Here is a 23,812-nt window from a genome sequence, read left to right on the forward strand (position 1 = left end):
TTTCGTCCCTAATCTTTACTAATATTATTAATCTGAAAGTTTTTTTCTGTCTGTTGCCTTTTCACGGCCCATCCGTTTCTAACGATTGTGACGTAAGATACAGACATAGCTTGCATCCCCAAAACGTCAACAGGCTAGGTACTCTTAGCAGATTTGGCTTATGTGACCGTGACACAAAATGTACAAACTAATGACTTGGTTTGCTAGTGTTGCATGCCGAATGATTTTAAAAATGTCTCACAACTAGCTTATGCCTACGACTTCATCCGTGTGGAGTTGTGTTAGGAATCAAATTTTCAAAAATCCTTTCTTAACGGACATTGTAATAGCTATCTACATATGGAAACGTTGAAGTGCGGAAACCAGCCGGAGCGAAGAAAGAAAGTTATCTGCATGCCAAAATTCAGCCCTATCCATCCAGTAGTTTGGGCTGTGCGTTGATAAATCAAACAGTCAGCTTTTTCTTTTATATATTTAGATGAAAATTAAAAGTATATACCCCCAAGTTTTATCTAACAATCAACCGTGCAGATCAAACGGAGCATGAATGTTATAGAAATCTGCCCAGCTGGTCACACAGGCTACAAAATAGCAGTAAAAATACTTACCGCTAATTGTTGTAATAAAACGTCAATACCATCTAGTTCTCCCAGCAACTTCCTGTTCTCTGGAGTATTTTGTAAAAGAATTGATAAAATTTCACTTGCATACAACTTGTTACCATCAAATGGAATCTTTACCTGGACACACATGAAAGTTACAATTATACCTCTCAGATGTTTTATGAATATTAGTACAAATAGTTATTAGTAATGTTTTGGTCTTACTTTTAGTCTTTTGAGTATCCACTGAATGAAACCTTGCTTGGCGACCTCGACACATAGTTCTGGTTTAAATTCTGTTATATTTTCAATTATACCTGTACAATTTAAAAACAAGTATTAAATATAAATAAGGCCTACTTTTAAATAACATAATAGTAGTTTATGGAACGGTTGTATAATTGAGGGTATTAAAACATGAATGTGGGTTTAAAAACCAAGCTGCAAGCGAGGTTTTCAATAGTAATCACACAAGTTATTTTATGTAGAGATTCATACACTACTTTATCTAAACTCATATCTTAAAATCCAAAATCTTGATACTTAACATAATATTTTGTCATACATAACCCATAAACTTTTCTTGATATTTATATATTGTAGAGAAATAATTATTGCATCAAATGCAAGTAAAATCCTTCATAGTATTTAGTATATATAATAAGCTATAAGCTTGTGTCTGAATAAAAAAATATTCAGTTAAAAATGAAGAAACATGTTTCAGCATTTTTAGAAATTCCACCCTCCTGGGATTTTCGAAAATTCCACTCTAGCAATGCAGGGGCGGATCAGCTAGTTCTGTATAAACTGCCCCATAAGCTGTCCCAAAACTTACCTAAAGTGTTATGAACTGCGTCTCTCTCGTCCGGCACTTGTTCGTCGAGGCGCGCGAGGTTGTGCAGCAGCAGCGCCGCGCACTCCGCCTCCGCCAGAGCGTTGACCAGCTCCTCCGCACCCTCCTCACTCTCATGCAAAATATCCACGTCTGTCAACTCCTACAACAATAATGTTTTGTTTATGTATTTTAATGAAGGGCCTGTCAATTTTTTTAAACTTAATATCGCCATGTATTACACGTATATTCACTCAGTATGGCCAGGGCGTCGAACGCGATTCCAGAAGAGGCAGGTTCGAATCCTACCGGTTCCTCAATTTTTGATATGTAAGTATTTGAAAATTATTTCGGCATGCGTTTGACTGCAATCACACCTAACAGTCTTCCAAAACAGTTGAAATTCATGCCCCTTGTTAGATTTAGGTTTAATAACTGTTTTAAATTATTGATTAAAATACAAAGGTGATGTCAAATGTTGTTTGCGTCACATTTCACCATTTCATACAAGTTCCCAAAGGAGTTGCTGATTTGATTATCCTATTGTTCCATACTTGAAAGAATAAAACTCAAGACTTATGGAATCACTTTAGTGTCAGTCTGCCTGCTACCACCCCAATACTGAACTGGATTTTAAATCTGTCATCTGACTAAGCGCCACTTATCCTTATACCTTTTAATATTATAAATGTGAAAGTGTGGATGTTTGGATGTTTGTTACTCAATCACTCAAAAATGAATAATTTTGACAGATTTTCTATTTTAAAACTACAAAATATAGTCAAAGCTATTCTGAAATTGTTATTTGGGGATTGAAAATTCAATCCTTTGTTTAATTTTATTATAGTTATGTATCACTTACTTGCAATAAATTAACTACTTTTGTGGAGACATCAGTGTTGTCATGTGAAAGTAGTTCCAATAATGAGTTAATACATTTTAACTCCACTAACAGAGGGTACTGGTCAGGGACAGTAGCCACTGCACTTAATTCCTAAAATATTAAAAAATATTTTAATAAGTACAAAATCTAGAAAAACGTACATTCAGATCTTATCAATAATAGTGGTGTTCCGCAAGGAAGCATATACACAGAAATACCCACTGGCATCCCTCCGCTCTATGCCCACTTGCTGGTAGTTGGATAATTATTTATTTATGCAGATAAATATTATGCATCCTCAAACTAATTGGTGCATGAGTCTGACTCACACTTGGCTGGTTCCTTAATTATAATCCTGCCTATAGCTGACTGCACATTACACCATATGCTACAGTAATAAAATACTGAAGCTTGCAAGAGTGAGTATTTTGTTGGGAAATCAGCCCTAAAAAATTATTGTGCAGCTGATCTCATAATGTGCAACAAGTATTGAGTAAAAAGTGGTCAGTTACCTGCAATGCTTCAAATAAATCTATTTCACTTTCCATGAACTTTTCTGGCTGGTCTGGAAACTTTATTCTCATTTCTCTGTTTTTGAGGGCTTTCTTTTCAAAGTTAAGCACCAACTTTTTTACAGCAGTTTCATCTAGCACTTCCCCCTATAATGTTTTAAGCAACAGAGTAAAAAAATTCTTTACAGTTACATTATATATTTTAAAACTAAATCTGTTAAGGAAAAAGTTTACACCAGTAGGTTTTAAAGAATACTCAAAAAAAAAAAATACTGATCAAAATGTGGTAGTTTATCACATTTATATACTTTGGCACAGTTATTAAAGTGATCTTATAATATTGGCAGATTGACTACATTGCACAGAAACATGTATCCCTCATAAATGTCTATAGTAATTGTAAAATTAGATATACACAAGTAATGTAGCACACACAGGGACTGCCACTATCAGCATACAAGTTTGGAATAGATTAAAAAGCCTCTACTGCATAAACCTAGCTCTGTCTACTATTGTACTCACTTGACCTTAATGAAGCATTTGTTTTCAAAAGCTGTTTTCCGTGCCCTATTCAGCCTGTGGTAAAACTAACCTCTGTTACTTCAGTCTCAACAAATTTGAGAATATCTTCTCTTTCCTTATCAGTAATTGTAGGTTCTTTGGGTAGAGTTGTGCTATATGACTGTGATAACCGGTCTATAGTGTGTTTGTTCAAGCGCCGCATCTTTGAAGAGTAGTTGTCATCATCGGAATCGTCCAATTCATCTTCATTTGGCCGTTTTGGCGTCGGCACCGGCTGAAAGACATACTCTATTAATTTTTATTTAAGTAGTATTATTTTAGCAATTTTAACTCTGAAATCTGAATGCAAACAAATACTTACTTTAAATGAAAGCAGTTCACCGACATCCATTGTTACTAACCTAAAATCAAATGCATACACTAAAAGAAATGACAAGATCACGAATTGCTTATTTGAAAACTAAAACACAAATTCAAAAATTGATTGTGAATTTAGCAAGCAATTTAGTTTATTGTATATTCACCTAATTGTTTTTTATGAATTCTGCTGTTTTATGAATTATATTGACATTTCTACAATTAATTTGACATTGACACTAAATTGACAATCACAGGCTATAATGAAACCATAAACCAAAAATGTTTTTTAAGGGCTACGGGTAACTTTAGAAATGAGTATAAGACTGAGTCAACGGTTTAATAAAAATAATGGCATTATTTTTATTTTGAATCTTAATAACACTCGCTGTTATACAAATGTTACCCATTTCTACTATACTCGAAATCTTTCATTAGGTTTTTTTTCTCTCTCGTCTGGCTTTACAAAGATTAGGCAATGTCAAGTTTGTAGTTATTTGTAACAAGTTAGGAAAACTATACAAGTATGGACCCCGTCTGTGCCGGCACTCGCCGACACACGCACGGCACCACCTTAGAGCGCTTTCCAGTCAGTTTAAACAAAAAAAAAACACTCCAAAAAGGCAGAACACGCCCGCCAGCTAACTCTAACACAGACAAGTCGTTCATTAGGTTTATGACTTCAATTACTATAATCTATATACAAAAAAAAATTGTAGCTTTCATCATCTATGATCTATGCTTTCATCTATGATAATAATCTATAATATCTTTGGCATAATTTAGGCGGCAATTTATAATCCAATTATCACGGACTGCAATACCTACTTGTTTAGGTAGATATCACCACAGGTCGTATCTAGTTTTACCAAGTTTTCCTTTATTAATGTGTTATGAATTATATTAACACTCAGCAAAGACGAACGTGTAGAGAAAATTTGTCTCAGGTAAATGACATAAAAATTACTAAACAATGACCTTTTTCTTTTGTTACCAATATGTTTTTTTCACCTTATTTAATGCGACCTTCCGTTAATTTGATGTTATTAATTTCTAGAGCAGTTCATGGCAGTCAGTAGCATGCAGAGATTTCCAAGAAATGTTAGAATTATTATCTAATACTGATGATTTAGATATGTTAGTGAAACTTTTTTCCACTTTAGGTATATGTTTACTAGAGAAGGTAAAAAAAAATCGCCTTATTGACTTGAATACCTATGAATAGAATACCAGCTTAAATTCTGAATTAAATTATTGTTTTATTGATTATTAGAATATAACATATGAACAGACTATAAAATGTAATGCATTATACAAAAAACTGGATCTAGTTTTAAAAAGTGGTTTGCAATCTAAATCAATAACCGCACTTAATTTTGTATCTGTTCTGTTACACCTTGATAATGAAAATGAACTGACGAAAAAAAAGTCCTTGCATATTTTCGCCAAAAATATGATAAGAATTAGTGGCTGCCTTACAACAATGACTGAACTTTTTACCAGCTTTATGATGGTAAGGAAAATATATTAAAATATTCTAATTATTAATTTTATTATAAATTAAACAATTTTTATTTTAATGTTCTTCAAAATCTTTTTCAGCAACAAGACACATGGAAGGCTCTCTGTCGAAGTATCAGTGAAACGTGTCATGGCAGTGTTCCTAATCAGACGTTTTGTTCTCACCTTGTTCCTTTGGCGAGTATTCACTCTTTTAAATAGTACCACTTCTTACTAAAAAAATCATCCTAATCCTAATAATTAGGTTTGGATGTTTGTTACTCCTCTACACCATAATGATAGAACTGATTTGACTGTACGCACTCCGCTACTTTTTGTCCCGGAAAATCAAAGAGCTGCTGCTGGATGTTTAAAAGTCCTATATTCACGCAGACAAAGTCACAGGCATCAATAATACAGGCATGATACTTAACATCACAACGAAATTTAAGATAAGTAAGTATGTACCTAGTGCAATCTGAAGTCGCAACATGGCGCATTTGCGCACTCATAGACTAAGGATTTTAGTACTATACACCAGTCCGCCTGAAATATTCTTTTTTCTTATAATGCGCAGTTATAGTCCTCGTGTTCAGGTTGGACTACTTGTTTTGCGTGCAGTGTACCTACTATATTGTTATAGTACGCGACAGGTCGAGATGGCAATCAGGGTGGGGATGCTGCGCGTTAACCCGGTGCGGGATAGCGCGGGTGTGAGGGGCGTCACCCCACCTCAAACCCCGATTGCCATCTCGACCTGTATTATACATCTGCGTCAGAAACCTTCGCGTAAGTGACAACAACAACTGTACAAAGTTTCAACTCATTCAGATGAATTATGTCAAAAAGCACAGGTAGACAAAAATAGTAATATCAAATATGTGTAGTACATTAAATGTATTAAATCTTATTCATTACAGTGTATTCAAAGATGTAAACGAGGAAATATGGACCCTATTTCAGTTCTACAAAGTTTACTATTAAATCATCAAGGCAATATGAAATTGTTTTACGAAAGCAATGGGATGACAATATTCGATAGGTACTTAGCTAGAGCCGTACACAGATTTGACGCTATAGTTTGAGGAGTTAGCGAACAAAACGGTACAATTGCACGAAATACCATTTTTTTCAGCAGACAACTGAATGAAAGCTTTTGAAACTTTACTGCAATTATAACGTTTTGATCGAAATCACGAAACTTATACAGGCTGGAATTTTGTAATGCCACCTGAAAGGAAAGTAGTACTCTTGATACTGTAGATAGAAAATTTTACTTAAAGAAAACATTCCTTAATTTTTGAATAGAAAGAAAACTGCATTCAAAGATTTTCGAAAATTCGCTTGCCACACCCGGGAATCGAACCGACTGTAAAAATCACAACGTATACTTTTATTGCATAGATCGTTAGGATCAATTATAAGGATCAATTAATCTCTCTAAGAAAACCATGAAATCTGAAACTATTTACTTACAAAAAATGGTAAACTAACTAATTAGTTGCTTGAAATGGAGTTATGTTGCATCTTGCATTGAAAGGAGTCTGCATTAGATACACGTGCAAATTGCAATCGTCTTATCTAAATAGTAATTCGTCATTTTAATGGATAAATGACGTCAATAATAATTTATTACTATTTGTTAACATAAGTAAACACATGGATCTTTGAGTTAAAGAGCTTTAACTTGACTCATTGAATTTATAAGTCCAGATTTCATGGTTTTCCTTTCATTTCATTTATCAAGTTTCTTAGAGAGATTTCATCCTTATATTGATCCTAACGATCGATGCAATAAAAATACAGGTTATAATTTTTACAGATTTTAGTCGGTTCGATTCCGGGGTGTGGCAAGCGAATTTTCGAAAATCTTTGAATGCAGTTTTCTTTCTATTCAAAAATAAAGGAATGTTTCCTTTAAGTAAAATTTTCTATTTACAGTATTAAGAGTACTTTCCCTTCAGGTGGCATAACAAAATTCCACTCTGTATAATGTATAACTTATGACGTTTTGTCGCTTTACTGTCGGTGTACCTACTGTACCTAATGTGTCTGCAGCTTTAATATGAAATTCGTAGATAATATGTAATAGCTTCAATATGAAATTCGTAGATATATAATTAGAAGTTGCGTGATATTTCAGGGAATCTCTACAGAATCCAGCATGTCTACAATTATTGAACTTAGTTGTAGAAAACACTAAGCCTGAATATCGTGACGAAATTTTAAAGGCATCCGATTTATTTCGTCAGCTCCGTTCATATTTAAATAAATATGGTCGTAACTCTATGGTAACCACGACGTTTATTTTATATTTTATAAGATATTTTTTAATTTATAAATTATATGAACGAGCAAGATTAATCGCTATAGGTAGTTTGTGCTTGCATTTTTAAAATATCATTTTTTTTTCAGGCAGGACAGTGGGCTTCCATCATTCTATTTTCACATAGAAAAGGTAAGAAATCGTGATTAATTTTTTTTAGACTGAAGTTAGATTATTTATTAATGTATTATTGATTGAAATATTTTTACAGTAATACAAACCGACATAGTTAATGAAATGGATGACGAGCATATTTTCAAAGATAAAAATAATAAAACACTTTATAATTCTATCAATGAGACTAAAGAATTTAATGAAACAGGTGTTTTACTTGGAAATGTGTTGAGGGAAGCTATTGATTGGCAAAATCAGTTCGCCAGTAAGACTAAATTTAGACGCAATATAATCAATGGAAATTACAAAGATAGTTTTCCTAAAGAGCGTGTCGACATGCGTTACTCATATGCCAACCCACCAAATGTAAATGAAAAAGCAGAACGTCAAAAAAATAACATTTTTAGATTTGCTACTGACACTGCAAACGATTTATCCTTTTCATTTTTATTGAAAGAAAACCCGGAACCAAGATTTAGAAAACTAAACCATAGAAAACCAAACTATACGTTAAAGACTGACCAACATCCTGCCGAACAAGTTGTTACGAGTTATGTTGAACCAAGTCTTTATCAATCATACAAACACAGGGCTTTTGAGAACTCAACAAGAAATACGATGGACGAAACTGTACTAGAATTTAAGCCTCCCTTTGTTTCAACGCCAAAACGTAGTAAATATTCAAAAGTGAAAGGGGCATCCCGAACTAGCAAGGAATCTTTGACGACAAGAGATCATACTATCTGTAACAAAACAATTAAGAACAGAAGCAAATTCACAAACACAACATTACTAAGCAAAAGATTGCATAACAGGTCTACAAGTGCTAAATTTTTGGATATCCTGAACGGATCTTGCAAAACGTTCATTGAAGGATTTAAAAGAATGTTCACGATCAAGGAATCTTCTGATAACTTTGATGATAAATCAAAAGATCTAGGCACAACGAATGTGGAAGAGAACAATTCCTGTATTTTCAGTACTAGTACTATGCATCAAAGATATGCGCCTGTTTCTAAAGAAAACAAAGTCCCAAATTGGACAAATTCCACTAAAGAATTTAGCTTGGAAAATAGTTTTTGTAATTCTTGTTACACTTGTAATGATACTTTTGTTTTGAAGCATAAGTTTAAAAACGATGCCTTTCTACAACAAACAGTTAAAAAGTTGAAACTAGGCATTAACCTGTATGGTTGTGACTTTAAGGTTATATTTTATTTTTAAGTAGAATTAAACACAAAAATTAAAGACAGACTATATTTTTTTGTAACTTATACACATACAATTTCTGCATAAACAATTCATTAGATTATTTTGTTTCAGAAAATATCAAGAACAATGTGGCCCCGCGAAATGTACATGACACCAAATGTTCTTTATAATTTGTACCGAAAACTTATAATCAAACAATAAATATCAATTTAACAAATTATAGTTCGCTTTCATTATTAATAATAATTTTTTAACATATTGCAAAGCCCTGCATCTACGTTTATAAGCCACAAATTACAACCTACTGTAAGCAGATTCATGGCGCACCATATCTTTTGTTATATCAGCAACAGTTGGAGTACCTGTGGGAATGAAAATATACTTCAGAAATAAATTCAAAAGGCCTTTTACTGGAGTCAATGAAGCTTTTCCCTCGGAAGCCATACTTTTTAAAATTAATTTTCAAAGAAACAAATCCGTATTTGTTCTGAAAAACACAAAACGATCAATAACTCAATAACGGTCCCTTTTTGCCCATAGGTGTTTAGAGGTCATTTGATAGTATTTGACTTCCTCTACAACCTCTCAAAGAGACTAACGTTTTACTTGACATCATGTATAGAATATATCATTCTTATGGTTTAAAAAATATTAAAGGTTATTTTCCCGCTTCAAAAGGTTTCTTGTATTAAAAATAATTATACTTACTTAAAAAAAAACAGAAAATTTAAAAAATCATCAAAATCGGAACTGTTTCTGAGGGCTTCCGAAGATTGGCTGTTTTAAGTCTTCATTGACTCAACTATTTTATCGCTTTTAAGGTTAATAAATCGTATCGTAATTTATCCAGTTATGAAGCCGCGGGACTGAGGAGTTAGATCAACTTACCCGCAATTTGGAATGTATATTCCAACTCATTTCGGAATAAACTCAACATCCGTTGTACGCCTTCTTGACCACCGACTGTTAAGCCCCATAAAGCGGGACGCCCAACGAAAACCTGGAAGTTCCAAATGTGGTATAAGATTTTCAATATCTATGACAGTTTTTACGTAAATAAAGCCTTCTGCTAAGCCATACTACTTAATAAATAATTAGTATGTCTGTCAACTACGTTTTTTTTTTGACGAGATTTGGTACAGAGTTAACTTATATTCTGGGGACGGACATCAGGCTACTTACAGGGATAAATTCCTGAAAATCAAACAGTTCTCATGGGATTTAAAAAAATCTTTTAACCTGAACAAAGTTGTGAACATTGTCTATTTGGTACAGAAATAGTGTAGTGATAATAATAGCATCCTGGAGATGACACGGCAAACGGTGAGACATAGGCTATACTTTATATCATGGAAAATCAATGAGTTCCGCGGAATTTTTGAAAACCCTATATCCGGGCGGACAAGTCGCGTTTATCATAGGTATAGTAATGAAAGATAAGTTTCAAATCTTTGAATATCCACCCCCGAGGGTGTTATTTAGCGGTTGAAAATTTGTATGAAAGTTTGTCATTTTGATTTTTGAAGTTCTATCCATGGACATTGGTATTTGGGCTTTCAATGTTTTTTGATTGAGAAAAGCTGTGGCAGGTCAGCTAGTTTTTATATCTTTTTGTTAAATACAAAGCATGAAATTGTACACATCATTGCCTTTTGCCTGCTTGCCTGGAAGTAATCATTTTTTTAGATAGAGACTATTTTAGCGATAAAGCCGCGTATTGTACAAACATCTGTTTTGTTATAATTATATTTCTTTATGTAAATTTGGTGTACAATAAAGAATATTTTACTTTTACTTTACCATTTTTGCTCCCAAAGCCAAAGCTTTATAAACATCTGTGCCTGTAGTCACGCCACCGTCCATGAACAGCTCGACGTTATAATGTTTTACTGCTTCCACTATTTCAGGAAGAGCTTCGATCTACGACAACAATATAAAAATTAGTATTCGTTACCTATGCGGTTTGCTGTCGACACTTGCGTGAAGGTTTCAACTTAATTTCGTGCAGGCGAATCGCATTGCAAGGCGAGTTGCATGAGAGCATTAGCTAGTAAATGATAAAAATACTCTATCTAATCTACTTCAAAATGTTCCCTGTTATTTCGTTTATAACTAAACAAATGGAGCAAAACCTAGAAAGATGTTAAGTAACATTTTCACGTTATTAATATTTCAATTTCTAACACACATTGGAGCAGTTGAAGGATAAATCTAAATACTCTCCTATGAAAGAGGAGCCTATGCCCAGCAGTTAGCTAATTAGAGAGAGCTAAGAAGGAGCAGTTAGTAAGATTAATTAGCTTTGGTGGTGGTATCTATTTCTATCCTCTATTACATAAGAACTGAGAGTTGCACCATATTCGTATGAATATTATGAAAAGAAGCGATATTATTTACGGTAGTAGGTAGGTACCTAACATACGTCATATTGAGTAACAGCAGGTCAAGGGCCTATTTACCGATAGACGTAACCACTAACCACGACTGCTGTTCTTAGACACCATTTGGCGAGAGTATACACCAGATTCAGCTTTTTTTTTTATGGGCCATTGCACGCTTTAATAATAATCTGACAAATCTCTACAAAACATGATCAAAAATGAAATCACCGTTGAGGGGACACCGTCCAGTTGTCTAGCGCCGTGGTTGGAGACAAGAATGCCGCCACAACCAGCCTTCACAGCTTTTACTGCATCATCACCCCGTAGAACTCCCTTAGCCACGATTGGGAGCTTAGTAATGCTGTAAATAAAATTTAAGAATAACTTAATAACTTCAAACATAATCTATTAGAAAACTCAACTTCGGTAAATCTTACAAAGTACCTATATAACATGTACAGAGTTATGTCTGTCTGTATTATAATCTTTTAAAAGTCTCTTATAATTTAAAATCCATATTTCCATACTATTCTATACTAGCTGTGCCCGCGACTTCGTTCGCGTGGAATAGTGACTTTTCGCGCTTTATATAGCCACGGACGCTCAGGCGCGAGGCGCCGTGATTCTTTAAATTGACATAACTTTTTTATTTATGAACCGATTGACATGAAATAAACACTAAATCCTAAGTGAAGCTTACTACAATATATTAGTGAAAACCGTATCTAAATCGAATAAGCCGTTTCTGAGATTAGCGTGCACAAACACACAGACAAACAGACAAACAGACAAAAAAAATTAATTACAATTTCGGGTTCGGCATCGATATAATAACAACCCCTGCTACTTTTTTTTTATATATTTCCATTGTACAGACACCACTTTTCTACAATTTTATTATATGTATAGATTATTATAAATGCGAAGTGTCTATCTGTCTGCTACGTTTTCACGGCTCAACCGCTGAATCGATTTTTGGTACAGAGCTTACATCCTGGGAACGGACATAGGCTACTTTTTATCCCGGAAAATCAAACAGTTCCTACGGGATTCGTAGGGGGTCTATCCGTTTAACCAATTTATATGAAACTTGGTACAGAGGTAGCTTAGGTACGCCCCGAAAATTGACTTCCGCAACTTGTTATTCCGAAAAAGCTAAGAGTTCCCACGGGATTTTTAAAAACCTAAATCCATTCGGACGGAGTCGCGAGTATCATCTACATCTAGTAAGTAGATAATAAATTAGACACCCTCATGATCTTCATGAAGTATGAAGCATCCGATATCTAGTGATGGTGAGTTACCAGTTGGTGAAAAACGGAATGTTGCAAAAAATGTAATCACAAGGAAAAAAGTATGAACGAAAAATATTTTCATATTATAATAAGTAATAATTAAAATTATTCAATTTTATAATATAATTATTCAATTTTATATATTATGTGATAATATTATCCTGCTTAAGGATGACTAGACCAATTCCAGTCAAAATATCCTTTTGTGGATACTTCCTATTGTGAGTAATAAATATAATGCAGTACATTTACCTCTTTAACCACTTTATTTCATCCCATGTTAATGATTTGTCGAATAAGCTTTCCACGTAATTGTTTAGGCCACTGCCTTCTCCTGTGTTGTGTATTTTCGTTGACAAAAAACCGTCAAAATTAGCCAATCTGAAAAGAAATGCCGTTTGCAATGTGTTAACTTTTCCATTAAATAGAACTTGCTTAAGATTAAATATATAGACTCTTACTTCAAATGTGCCGGCAGCGTAAACTTGTTACGTACATCTGCTCTTCGTATGCCAATCATAGGTGTGTCCACAGTTAGAACAAGAGCTTTATATCCAGCCTGTTCAGCTCTCAACACTAATTTCCTCGTTACCTCTCTAAAAAGAAAAACGAATACAAAATAATTATGTATTAAGTACATGTTACAAGCTATAATTAGTTAGGTATATGAGAATGAGGAGTGCGGCTAACAATTTTCAAATACATAGTAAGTATAATAAACCTGATTATGATAGATTCATTTAAGATGAAACTGGTTGCTTGGATAATCATTTAAGATGTCAATGGATGAAACCTAAGAAGAGCTAATACTGACCTATCATTGTAGATATAAAGTTGAAACCACTTCATAGCTTTTGGTGCAGCTTCAGCTACTTCTTCTATAGAGCTGGTAGCAATTGTGCTCAGAATATAAATGACACCTTCAGCTTCTGCAGCTGCTCAGGGGAAAATATAAAAACGATAAAATCTGGGTTGTCTAGGACATATTCATAAAATAATTGAATCTAAATCATATCGAATCGAGCAATGTCTCTGATAAATAAATAAATAAATAAATAAATCTTTATTATCTTAGCAGAACATTATTTACAGACTTTGGTGTGAGGCTCTGCCTCCTGATGAAATAATAATAATATATTCATTAAGCAAGAAAAACAGTTTAAAAAATAAATAAACTCCTTAAACTAAAGAGACCGTAAAGGTAAACACTTTATAAACACAATAAAAATGATACCCAATGGAGTTTTTTGACACCCAAACTAGGGAAACCTGTGTTACGGGCACCGCAGCCTTCCCTCGGATCCATCGATTAGAACTTAAAACTATACAAATTTAGATTTTAAATATAATAAAGTAGAATAACAATGTTAAGTAGAAGTGTGCAGGGGTGTGTGTGTAATGTGTATAATTGTATATGTATGTGTTGTGAGATATTATTTGTATGTGTGGTGTAAATTATAGTGGGTACAATGCATGCGTAAGCAGAAAAATATTACAAAAATAAATAAAGATAAATGATCTGTTTGCTTAGTAATAGCAACTGGACATTAATATATTTAGCAAAGTTTTGTGTTGACTCTTCATAATATTGAGAATAAGTAATATAGGTACTTTACCTAATAAAAATAAATAATTAAACTAGTACCTACCTTTAACATTAGCAGTTTCCCCATCAGGATGGGCCATTCTTTGCATGGCAGTAGGCGATATGCCCACAGGCATTGAAACTTTTTCGCCAAACACGGTCGTCGATATATCGCAGTCTGTCACACCGACCAAACATTTTGGGCGAATTCGTAATCTAAAATTACACGTTAAAAACCACAATAGGATTGATTATTCATACAAAATTTAGCACAACTTTAAATACTATTTAAGTGAAATTGACCTTTGAAATGCACGTCTATTTTCTGCTAAAGTATATTCCTCAGTTGCCCCACTTTTATAGTAATCCCGGACAGCTCTTGGCAATGTTTGTAAAGCTGCATCTTCCAGATCCTTTATACTGATGTATTTCTCCATTGCGAGCTTAAATCTCAAGATCGTACTACTTCGTTGTCATCAATGTAATTGCTTATGTACTTATATTATCTTCAGCTGATAAGAAGTAGAGTAGTATTATTTATCAATAAAATATTAAACATGAGGCCACAGGTCATGTTCAACTTTTTGCAATGAATTTGTTTTCATACTTTATTAACCAAATTCTTAACAGGCACATTCAAATAATATTAAGTACATGATTTAATTACTTTGCCTGAAGTTAATAAATGAAACACAAAATTAATTTTCAAAAATTTAATTTTGATTTTATTATATTTTATGAATCCCTTTTTGAGAGCATTCTATAATGTCAAATGCCATTCATTACATATTTGATATTATATGCCATAGAAACATTATACAAAAATCAACTGATTCTTATAAATTATAAATCTATTCTTTATTTTGATACTCCTTGTCAATAGGCATGCATTGTTTTAAAACTTTACATTTTACAAATTATTGAATTTGTTATATATGAACGTAACCACTGGTGCAAAGCAATTGGGAACTAAGTTTTAAACATAATTTTAATATACCTGACCTTTACACTTTCTCAAAAATTTTGTTATAAAAAAATGAAGACACTCAATATGGCTATAATGATATTTACACGGTTCTGAAACTCGCACAGCTTTGATTTTGTTGAATGTATTTGGCAGTTTGTTTTTGTGTCTCAACACCATATATTTCTCACCTATCTAAGCCTAAGATCGATCACAATTTCTTTTGTTAACAAAACTCCCTTATCGTTTGCATTTTATAAAAGATACAAAACCTTTCGATAACTAAGCTATGAAGAAGGGTCGCCAATTACCCTCGTTCTATAAATCCTCTTTGGTAATAAAGTTAACAACAATTAACGGTCACGGCACCAAGCTTAGCATAATATTCATAAATGATCACACGCATATGAAAGCGTTAAATTAGTTATGCAAATATGATTAAAAATTTAGCCAAGCAATAAGTATTCAATTTAACATTAATTCATTATTTTGGTTGAACATCAGAAACAATTTTATAATATTATGACGATACAGACTATCAGGTCTAAACACATTGAGCAACGAAAATTAAAATAAGGCACAAAGGTCTATACGACCAATATTTGGTGCAGTTTGTCTGACATAGTTGACACAAGAACCCAGAGTTTGTTCATGCATCCACGTACATAGTGCAACCTATCCCCGCTGCGTATTTATGTCACACAATATCCACACAAATGTTATTTTTTTTAATATCTTTACTAAATACGGTAATATTATGGTAAAAGTTGGTAAAGGCTCGATACTTTATATTACGAAGTAAATACATCGCACTTTTATTAACTAGGTAGTTATTATTTTGAAATAAAATAAGACCAACAAACTTACTTATCTACTTTGTACAAAAGATTTAAAATGCATGTGGTTAAAATCTGCACTAGCTTTCATTAGATGTACGATTGGAATACTGGTATAAAATTATTATAGCGTATTTATATAATACAAGTTGACCACACCAAATTCACACATTTCCCTGATAGCCTGAGTGACGCCACTTATTAACCACTATAAAGAAAGAAAAAAATATACAACCTCTATGGAATATAAAAATAAATAACATATAATACAAAGCAGAACATTGACGTGGCAACATTTTCCTGTTAGACTAGTGTTTAATACCTCTATAATATCTACACTCTCTACATGCTTTTGTTACGATGTATTATAAAGCTAGCAATAAAGTCATAAAAACTTTTGCGTAAAACGCATAGTGCTATTAGGCCAAAATTGTACAATCTGGCCTTAACCATAAGTTGTATGTGCAGTCAGTAATAATAACTAATAGGTTAATTCTAAATAAATTTTGCATTACTTAATATGACGAAATGAGTAAATATGTTGTAAATTAAAATAAAGTAAAGCAAAAGTAATTTCACCTGTTTAGCAAAATTTATAATCAACTACTAACAACTCATGAGTCGAGACGTGGACATAATTACATAATTTATGATTCGGATTTGATAATACGAATTTCAAAAGTATTTTTAAGCACTAGCATACTGTGCACAATTTGGTAAAAATTTTAAATAGCATTACTAAACTATCGTGAGTGATATTCATTATATTATTATACAGTGTGTTTTTTTAACTGGGGCGCTAAAGTAAAATTCAAAACCATAGGAGATACAGGCAAACTGTCTTAGAAACCACTTTTTTATCAACTTGCTTTGGCACCTCTCGGTTTGTCAGTTAGTTTGATATGTGTTCGGTAATTTTCATTATTGCGAAAACAATTTTGGCATAGTCAATTTATCGGTCAAGCGTGAGTTATACATAAAAATATCTCATCGACTCTATTTCATGTAAGACAGCAGAAATTAGTCAAAAAGTAAATGTTTTTTAGATAAGACATTTACACATTTATTTAGTGCACAGGTTCAAAGTCTGAACGATGACATAATAATATCATTATACCATTTATCCCGATCTTGTTATGAGAGATGCCGTAAGCACCGCTTTTTTTAACCGACTTCCATAAAGGAGGTGGTTCTCAATCAGCCCGTTTTGTTTTTTTAAGTACTAAAAAAACCGGCCAAGTGCGTGTCGGATTCGCGCACCGAGGGTTCCGTACTCGGGTATTTTTTTCGTCATTTTGCACGATAAATCAAAAACTATTGTGCATAAAAAAAAGTTACGCAATAAACCTATATGTTAAAATATTCGCGTGCTACGGAAAAATGATGCTCAGAAATGAGACCGGTATGAAATCGGACATTGGATACCGTGGAAACGCTCTTTTGGTGACAACAGCAAGAAAAGGCAATAATTTGTAGCAAAATAATAAAAGAGTGGTACGTCATCGCAGAGTGCGGATCGTAAAAGGGCAAAATGTTTTGAATAAATAAAAACCGACGCGTTTTAAAAAATCGTTTCTTATTTAATGCTGTCACAAGTACTTACCTTAATGAATTTATCAACACTGACTTAAAAGAAAAGTGAACAATAAAACAATTAAAGTCAAATACTATCTAAATTTATACAGAGATATACTTTGCTACAGACTTCGACTATCAAACTTGATAATGAAGCAATTAATGTTTGTTTAAAAATATTGTCATGTAATGCCACGCAAATGCGCAAAATTATATGCACAGATAAGGCTAATTACATTAATTGTACATTTGTTATAACTTTTTATTTACACCACCGTGCGGTGTATGCTTAAAAATAGATTTTGAAATTCGTTTGAGGATTCATGGTGAAGATCTTCGATTGAATTCACACTGTATGATAATATAAGACGCACATTACCGACTGTCGTTCGACCGACTATTTTCACGTGCTTCCACGCGCACAACAACACGCAGTGCTAATTAGTGACCCCTCGATTGCGTAATAGTAGGCTAAAATTTATTTAAAACCTGTGAATTTTTACTCTCTATGAGTATCATTCGACAATAATAAGCGGGGTCGACCGAACACTTTAATCCCTTACAACAATAAAATATTAAATATACATATACTATGCGTAGATAGAAAATAAATTCTCCTAACGAATAGAATAAGTCTTAGTCAGAAAAAATAAATACTATGGTACTTTTAAAGCGGAACATAGTTACATAAAATTAAGCGTCGCGTCGACGGAGGCGCGCGACCGAGCTAGTGTACACGTATCGTTAACATCACAGAACAAAACTACGGCTAGGCGGCGGCGCCTCGCACTAAACTTGGGGCGAAACACAAAGGGTCGTGAGGCGGACTAGGGCGCGGGCGGAGCGGGCGGCGCGGGCGGGGCGGGCGGTGCGGGCGGGTCGGGTGGCGCGGGCGGCGCCAGCGCGAGGCGGCGCGGCGCGGGCTCGTCATCGTCGGGCGCATCGTCGTCGGCGCTGTCGTCGCCCGCGTCGCCCGAGCCCGAGCCCGAGCCTGCGTCGCGCGCTTCCTCCTCCTCTTCCTCCTCCTCCGGGCACAGCTGGTACGCCCTAATAGACAATAAACAATGTTATTTCCATTGGTCTGTAGCAATGACTTCTATACACTGGTAAAAGGCTATCATATTTTGAAGCAGGATCGTCGGCGTCGTTTTACCCAAAGCTGCGTAAACGTCGCGCGGTAACTCTGGAGTCTGTTCCTGTACGCGCATACGTGTCACAAATTGTTTACTCAAGTCTCATCATACATACTCTGGCCCAGAATACTGAATCTTTACAAAATGTTGAATTCTTGTGAAGTTAAATTTCTGAAATAGTTTCGATCCAATTAACAAGTTTCAATTCCATACACATACAATGCACGCACGCACAAGCCCTAGAAACTACGATCCCAACAACATTAAACTATAAAAATGTGGTATCTCGATTAAGATTGCTGGGCCAAAAGCCAAAGCCAATCTACGCGAATAAAAGAAAACTTTTTCATGACATGTTTTCTCTTTTCTACTAACCACAGTAGGTACCGCTGTCACTCATATCTTTGTGACGTTTCGTCGGTTTCAACTACAGAGACAACGCTCTACTGCCAGATACTGGAGTACTGTTACAAATAGTTTAAAGACCAAGTCACATATGCGCGCGTGAGTGCACGTACGTATATACGTGTGAGGAGTGTGTAATTAACTAAATAAACAGCGTCACAAGGACAAAATCTGCTCAATTTTCATACAATATACGACATTTGACTTACTTTTCCAGCGTCTTCCGCGCGGAGTTACTTCGCTCAAGGAAATATCCACTGGTGGACTCGTTGGAGATGGTGGGCGGTGACCACGTGCCGTAGGAACTGTAACCTCCTGGGCCATACTTCTAGACGGAAGGGATTTTTTTAAAATCGAATTTAGTTACTTTAAAATAATAATTCTTATGGTATCTTCTCGATCATAACAAATGCTTAATGTCACAATACCAAGTTAGATTTTGCCAGACCAAACGAAAATAATAATTAAAAAAATAATAGAAAAAGATAATAGTATAATAATTATAAATAGCAGTGAGTAGTGCGAACTGCCTATAAATTATTCATCATCATCATAATCTCTACTCATCGTAATAACAATTAATTAGCAGTGTGTCCTGCAGTTTGCGTATCATTCATTTATTCATCATCATCTCATCGCAACCCACAAATGAACAAAATGAGAAGTATACAAATTAACGATTTGTTTTCTTCACTTGTGCTGTGAGACCTTGCTTCTTGCCAAATAGGATTCTAGGTAGATGGCAGGTACTCTATAGGTTTTATTTCATTTGCTTTGGCTTGCACGTGTTTTTTAATTGTGTAACCTAGAACTCTTAGAAGCTTGATTTTTTTTAACAGCTCCAAAGAACTGTAGACCTAAGTATTCAATATCAATTTCAACTTGATTTTTCCTCCTCCACGCTTCCTTAGAAAAAGAGTCTTGATAGACAGACACCCAGGCAGATCCTAAACAGGTTCCATTACAGCTCCAAGGGGATGTAGAGCTAAGTATTCGATATTAATTACAACTCGGTACCTCTACGCGTTCCTGAGAAATAGAAAAGACACACACACAGATAGGAGTCCATATCCTACAGTTCTTTTTTCTTTTGAAGTACGGATCCCTAAAAAAATGTAACTGATGACTCACGCGATCGAGCTCGTCCTGCAGCCAGGCGAGGAGCTGGCGCCAGCGCCGCCGCGCGTCTGGCTGCGCGTGCACGGCGCGCACGGCGAGCGGCGTGCGGCACATCACGCCCACCACTAGCTTCACGCACGCATACGCACGCTTCTGGTAGTGGCCGCGCGCGCGCAGTGCCGTCTCCAGCAGCCCCGGCCGTTCCTCCGACACTCCCTACGAGTACATAGATTTAAACACATTATTTTCAAAGCTACAATACTATGCACCAGCACAAGCTGCAGAAACTGGCAGAAAGCAGCGGAGCATTATTATTTGTATCAGTATTGCACCGCGCAAATGTTGGAAGCGAACTTACGCGTAAAAGCTCTTTTTTAAATGCATGTATACCCGTGCCTTTTCTCACATGAGCATTTCGTACGAGAGTAGACACGCATAGGCTCGTATACCCGGGTTTATTGAAAAACGAAATGTAACGCGCATGTAACCTAACAATATTTTGCCTAATTATTATATTTTATTATTGCTATAATTTTTATGGATATTTTAAGACACTCGACTTAAATATTCTAAACTGCATAAATGTGTCAAGTATCGAATACCGACTAAGCAGTTTTTTTATGTTAGTTAAATTTTAGTGTAATAATGTAGAATGACCAGCCAATCGGAAGGACTGGTTTAAAGTGAGGTGTTCATACCTTGATAGCATTATGTATCCTGTGGTGTTGCCAGCTGTCTTCCATCAACAGCAGAGCCGTGAGGGCATCGGAGTGGCGCCGCAGCTCGTGGCAGAAGGCGTAGGCCATCTGCCACAAGAGCTCGGCCAAAGCCATACGCGACCAGCCGGCATGCTCCCAGCACAGAAACTGTAGCAGTCTTATTCCTTCTTCGCATCCGCAACACTCTTCTGTTAGTTTCTTCATGTATGACCTGATTCATTGGGAAAAAACTGAATATTATAACATTGATTACAATTACAAAGTTCTACTTTGTGGACTCAAACTTATCAAATATGTAGTAGATACTAGCTGATGCCCGCGACTTCGTTCGCCTGGATTTAGTTTACTAAACATCCTGTGGGAACTCTTAGGTTTTCTCCAGATTTTTAACTATAAGCACACCAAAAACCATGTTGATCCGTTGCCCCATTGCGATGTGATTGAATGACAAACCAATAAACCAACAAACAAACCACTTTCGCAGTTATATTATAGGTAGTGAGATCATGATCTCTTCCATAAGCTTTTAAGCTCTTTATTTTCGCCGCAGAAATTAGAATGTATACTATTGTATGTCTACCTGTCTGCATGTTACGTTTCTATCCGTTTAACCGATTTTAACAAAGTTTGGACAGAGATAACTTGTTAGGCTAGCTAGGTTAATCTTAAAATGATTCTATATCCTGCAAACAGTCATCTAGCCTGGAAAGAATTCCTACAGGAGGAAAATTTAAAAACTCTCAGAGGATTTTAAAATTCAGTCCATTATTATTTCGTATTTGTAAAGATGTATTTGAAAATTTTTAAGTAACGCTTGATAAAAGTTAATAATATGCGCTAATAATATGTAAATAAATAAAATTAAATTTTCAATTTATTTTTATTTAATAAGAATTAAAATTGTGTATTAAAGACTGATCACCACGTCAAATTGGACGTAGAAATCGATTTATTAAAAAATATATATGCCGGCCAGGACTTCTTTGCGTAAGCCAGGTCTAGCCGTACTAATACTCAGGACAGATCAAGTTATCTTTTCAACTTCTAAATATGTAGCTGTGGCTTTTAAACTACCGCGGTATTAAGTTTTGCAGCCCGCAAACATTTTTGTTTGGAATGACCATGACTTAGCATGTTTTCTTAGCAAAGCATTAGCTAGCCAATAAAAAAGTCCCCTAAAGTCGGGTTCCGCATATTTCCACATACGATCCACGCACCCTGTCCTGTTGTAGAGCACGTCAGCGGCGGTGGGAGAGATGACGGGCCGGGCGACGAGTTGGCCGAGGCTCTGCGGCGGGTCGCCGTACGGGTTGGGCAGCGGCAGCGCGCCCTCGCTGGCGGTGGCCGACTGGCAGCGCGAGCTCACGTCGCAGCATCGCACCAGCGCGCAAACCACCTGTCATTCAAACAAATCAGTTAGGCTCGGAACAGACAGCGAAACGCAACTCCAACGAAACTCGTTTTAGGTTGAAATCCATACAGCACACTTTGAGCTTAGATTTAGGTTTAGGTTTATATTAATTTCGGTCGAAAATGCATAAAAAATTGTGATAACTATATTATGTTGTAACTGATAAGTTATTTGAACACCTTCTAAAAATGCAATTGTGTGTCTATAAAGTGAACGTGTCAGCTTACGATAAAACCGACCTATATTATTGAATTTATTAATGGATAGATAGTTTTAATTTGTGAGACGCCCATTTCGTGCTGAGCGCATTTTATAAACGCGCTGGGCCGCATGCATGAAACACTTGCATGATAAATTGGATTTTGCCCTGGAAATTCGTACTGAAAACTGCGTAACTACATTAAAATACGCAAAGATTAATAATAGTATCTCTTTACCTGATGCAATTTAGCAGAATCTGGATATGGTACCTGATGTAATTTAGCAGAATCTGGATATTGATATTTTCCAAGTGACGAAGAAGAGTCATCCAAGCATACCGATAACAAGATATCCAAGATTTTGAGCTGTAAAGGGAAAGGAGAAATTCATTAAAAAGTCTGTATATGAAGCAGTTATCAGCCTCCTACACTTTAAAAAACTTTACCCGAAGCTGATGCCTTTCCATTACAATCCGAGTATGTGTGTAAAAGGTTGAAAAAAGTGGCACATGGAGGTAGTCAGCTTTATGGAGTGCATCGCCCTGCTTACCCGCAGCAGCTGATGTCTCTCCGGCAGGCCGAGCAGCGCGTAGGCGTGGAAGAGGTTGAACAGCAGCGGCAGGTGGCGGTGGTCGGCGTGGTGGTGGTGCTGCTGCGGCACGGCCAGCGCGCGCGCGCTGCACAGCAGCTGGTCCGACAGCGACGACACCTCGTCGCGCGAGCACCACGACCCGTAACCGTTACTAACTGGAGACGCAATCGCGATATCATGTATCAATACTAACGATAATCCTATTTAATATTACCTATATAAGGCTAAAAACCATAAATTTATTAGAGCAAATAAAATTAAATCTATTAAAATGGACTATATGGAGTTGAACGAGATCCCTATTATAAATTATTATTATTAATATATGTATCTCATACAGTAAGTAGAAAAATCCTGACTTGCCAACTTACTCATCAATTTTAAAAACCTAATTCCATGTGAAAGAAATTGCGAACATGATATTATAGTAAGACATAGGTAAGTCATAAAAGATTGTATCTAACATATTATGCTCTCGTAAGCATAACAGGAATCTGTTTCGTTGCAATCCATTGTTAGTATCCATGAAGGAAGCAAAAGCGATTTTAATAGAGAACACAAATACGTATACAGAATACCGTACGTAAATGAAAAAACTTTGTTACTTCATACAATAAATAATTTCTTTACTAACCTGGTGGATCTTGTACAGAGAAATGTGCCACAAAGACTATTACTTTCATAAACACCATTCTAATTTCAGCACAGGGACAGGAGAGTAGATAGTCACATAACCT

General features: G+C 35.3%; 4 protein-coding genes across 16 annotated transcripts in view; 1 reads left to right on the forward strand and 3 right to left on the reverse strand.

The window, feature by feature from the left end:
• LOC123864302 (beta-catenin-like protein 1) overlaps positions 1 to 16,666 on the reverse strand; it is a 23,256-nt gene extending 6,590 nt beyond the window's left edge. The window contains exons 1-9 of one of the 3 annotated variants that reach the window (XM_045904648.1): positions 15,949 to 16,666; positions 11,346 to 11,347; positions 3,713 to 3,747; positions 3,422 to 3,625; positions 2,830 to 2,976; positions 2,297 to 2,428; positions 1,438 to 1,597; positions 828 to 919; positions 609 to 740 (exon numbers count right to left, since the gene is read on the reverse strand). In XM_045904648.1, the coding sequence (XP_045760604.1) occupies positions 609 to 740; positions 828 to 919; positions 1,438 to 1,597; positions 2,297 to 2,428; positions 2,830 to 2,976; positions 3,422 to 3,625; positions 3,713 to 3,742 (897 nt within the window). In that variant the 5' untranslated portion in view covers positions 3,743 to 3,747; positions 11,346 to 11,347; positions 15,949 to 16,666. Of the gene's footprint in view, positions 1 to 608; positions 741 to 827; positions 920 to 1,437; positions 1,598 to 2,296; positions 2,429 to 2,829; positions 2,977 to 3,421; positions 3,626 to 3,712; positions 3,942 to 11,345; positions 11,348 to 15,948 lie in introns of those variants that run through there. The other 2 variants (XM_045904649.1, XR_006795746.1) reach the window with 2 other exon arrangements.
• Positions 4,439 to 9,073, forward strand: LOC123864294. 3 transcript variants are annotated; one of them, XM_045904632.1, is made up of 9 exons: positions 4,439 to 4,655; positions 4,766 to 4,891; positions 4,982 to 5,221; positions 5,311 to 5,406; positions 6,129 to 6,250; positions 7,352 to 7,499; positions 7,624 to 7,666; positions 7,746 to 8,854; positions 8,972 to 9,073. In XM_045904632.1, the coding sequence occupies exons 1-9, from the start codon at positions 4,602 to 4,604 to the stop codon at positions 9,059 to 9,061; spliced, it is 2,028 nt and encodes a 675-aa protein (XP_045760588.1). In that variant the 5' UTR covers positions 4,439 to 4,601; the 3' UTR covers positions 9,062 to 9,073. The 3 variants fall into 3 exon arrangements, with proteins under 3 accessions (XP_045760588.1, XP_045760590.1, XP_045760589.1); XM_045904634.1 differs by lacking the exon at positions 4,982 to 5,221 and having other exon boundaries at positions 4,440 to 4,655; XM_045904633.1 differs by lacking the exon at positions 4,766 to 4,891 and having other exon boundaries at positions 4,440 to 4,655.
• LOC123864317 (hydroxyacid oxidase 1) lies at positions 8,892 to 17,640 on the reverse strand. Its single transcript, XM_045904671.1, has 10 exons — positions 17,525 to 17,640; positions 14,425 to 14,633; positions 14,186 to 14,337; positions 13,351 to 13,471; positions 12,998 to 13,132; positions 12,789 to 12,917; positions 11,470 to 11,602; positions 10,661 to 10,780; positions 9,749 to 9,860; positions 8,892 to 9,222 (listed from the first exon to the last, which is right to left on the reverse strand). The coding sequence occupies exons 2-10, from the start codon at positions 14,556 to 14,558 to the stop codon at positions 9,155 to 9,157; spliced, it is 1,104 nt and encodes a 367-aa protein (XP_045760627.1). The 5' UTR covers positions 14,559 to 14,633; positions 17,525 to 17,640; the 3' UTR covers positions 8,892 to 9,154.
• The window catches only part of LOC123864281 (probable ubiquitin carboxyl-terminal hydrolase FAF-X), a 33,955-nt gene continuing 24,962 nt past the window's right edge, over positions 14,820 to 23,812 (reverse strand). For 4 of the 9 annotated variants that reach the window (XM_045904594.1, XM_045904591.1, XM_045904587.1 and 1 more), the window contains exons 43-50: positions 23,710 to 23,810; positions 23,034 to 23,230; positions 22,721 to 22,849; positions 22,090 to 22,268; positions 20,852 to 21,083; positions 20,166 to 20,369; positions 19,244 to 19,362; positions 14,820 to 18,543 (exon numbers count right to left, since the gene is read on the reverse strand). In XM_045904594.1, coding sequence (XP_045760550.1) covers positions 18,324 to 18,543; positions 19,244 to 19,362; positions 20,166 to 20,369; positions 20,852 to 21,083; positions 22,090 to 22,268; positions 22,721 to 22,849; positions 23,034 to 23,230; positions 23,710 to 23,810 — 1,381 coding nt within the window. In that variant the 3' untranslated portion in view covers positions 14,820 to 18,323. The remainder of the gene's footprint in view (positions 18,544 to 19,243; positions 19,363 to 20,165; positions 20,370 to 20,851; positions 21,084 to 22,089; positions 22,269 to 22,720; positions 22,850 to 23,033; positions 23,231 to 23,709; positions 23,811 to 23,812) is intronic. The other 5 variants (XM_045904596.1, XM_045904593.1, XM_045904595.1 and 2 more) reach the window with 3 other exon arrangements.

The sequence above is a fragment of the Maniola jurtina genome, chromosome 4 (genome assembly GCF_905333055.1).
Source record: "Maniola jurtina chromosome 4, ilManJurt1.1, whole genome shotgun sequence".
Taxonomy (NCBI): Eukaryota; Metazoa; Arthropoda; class Insecta; order Lepidoptera; family Nymphalidae; genus Maniola; species Maniola jurtina.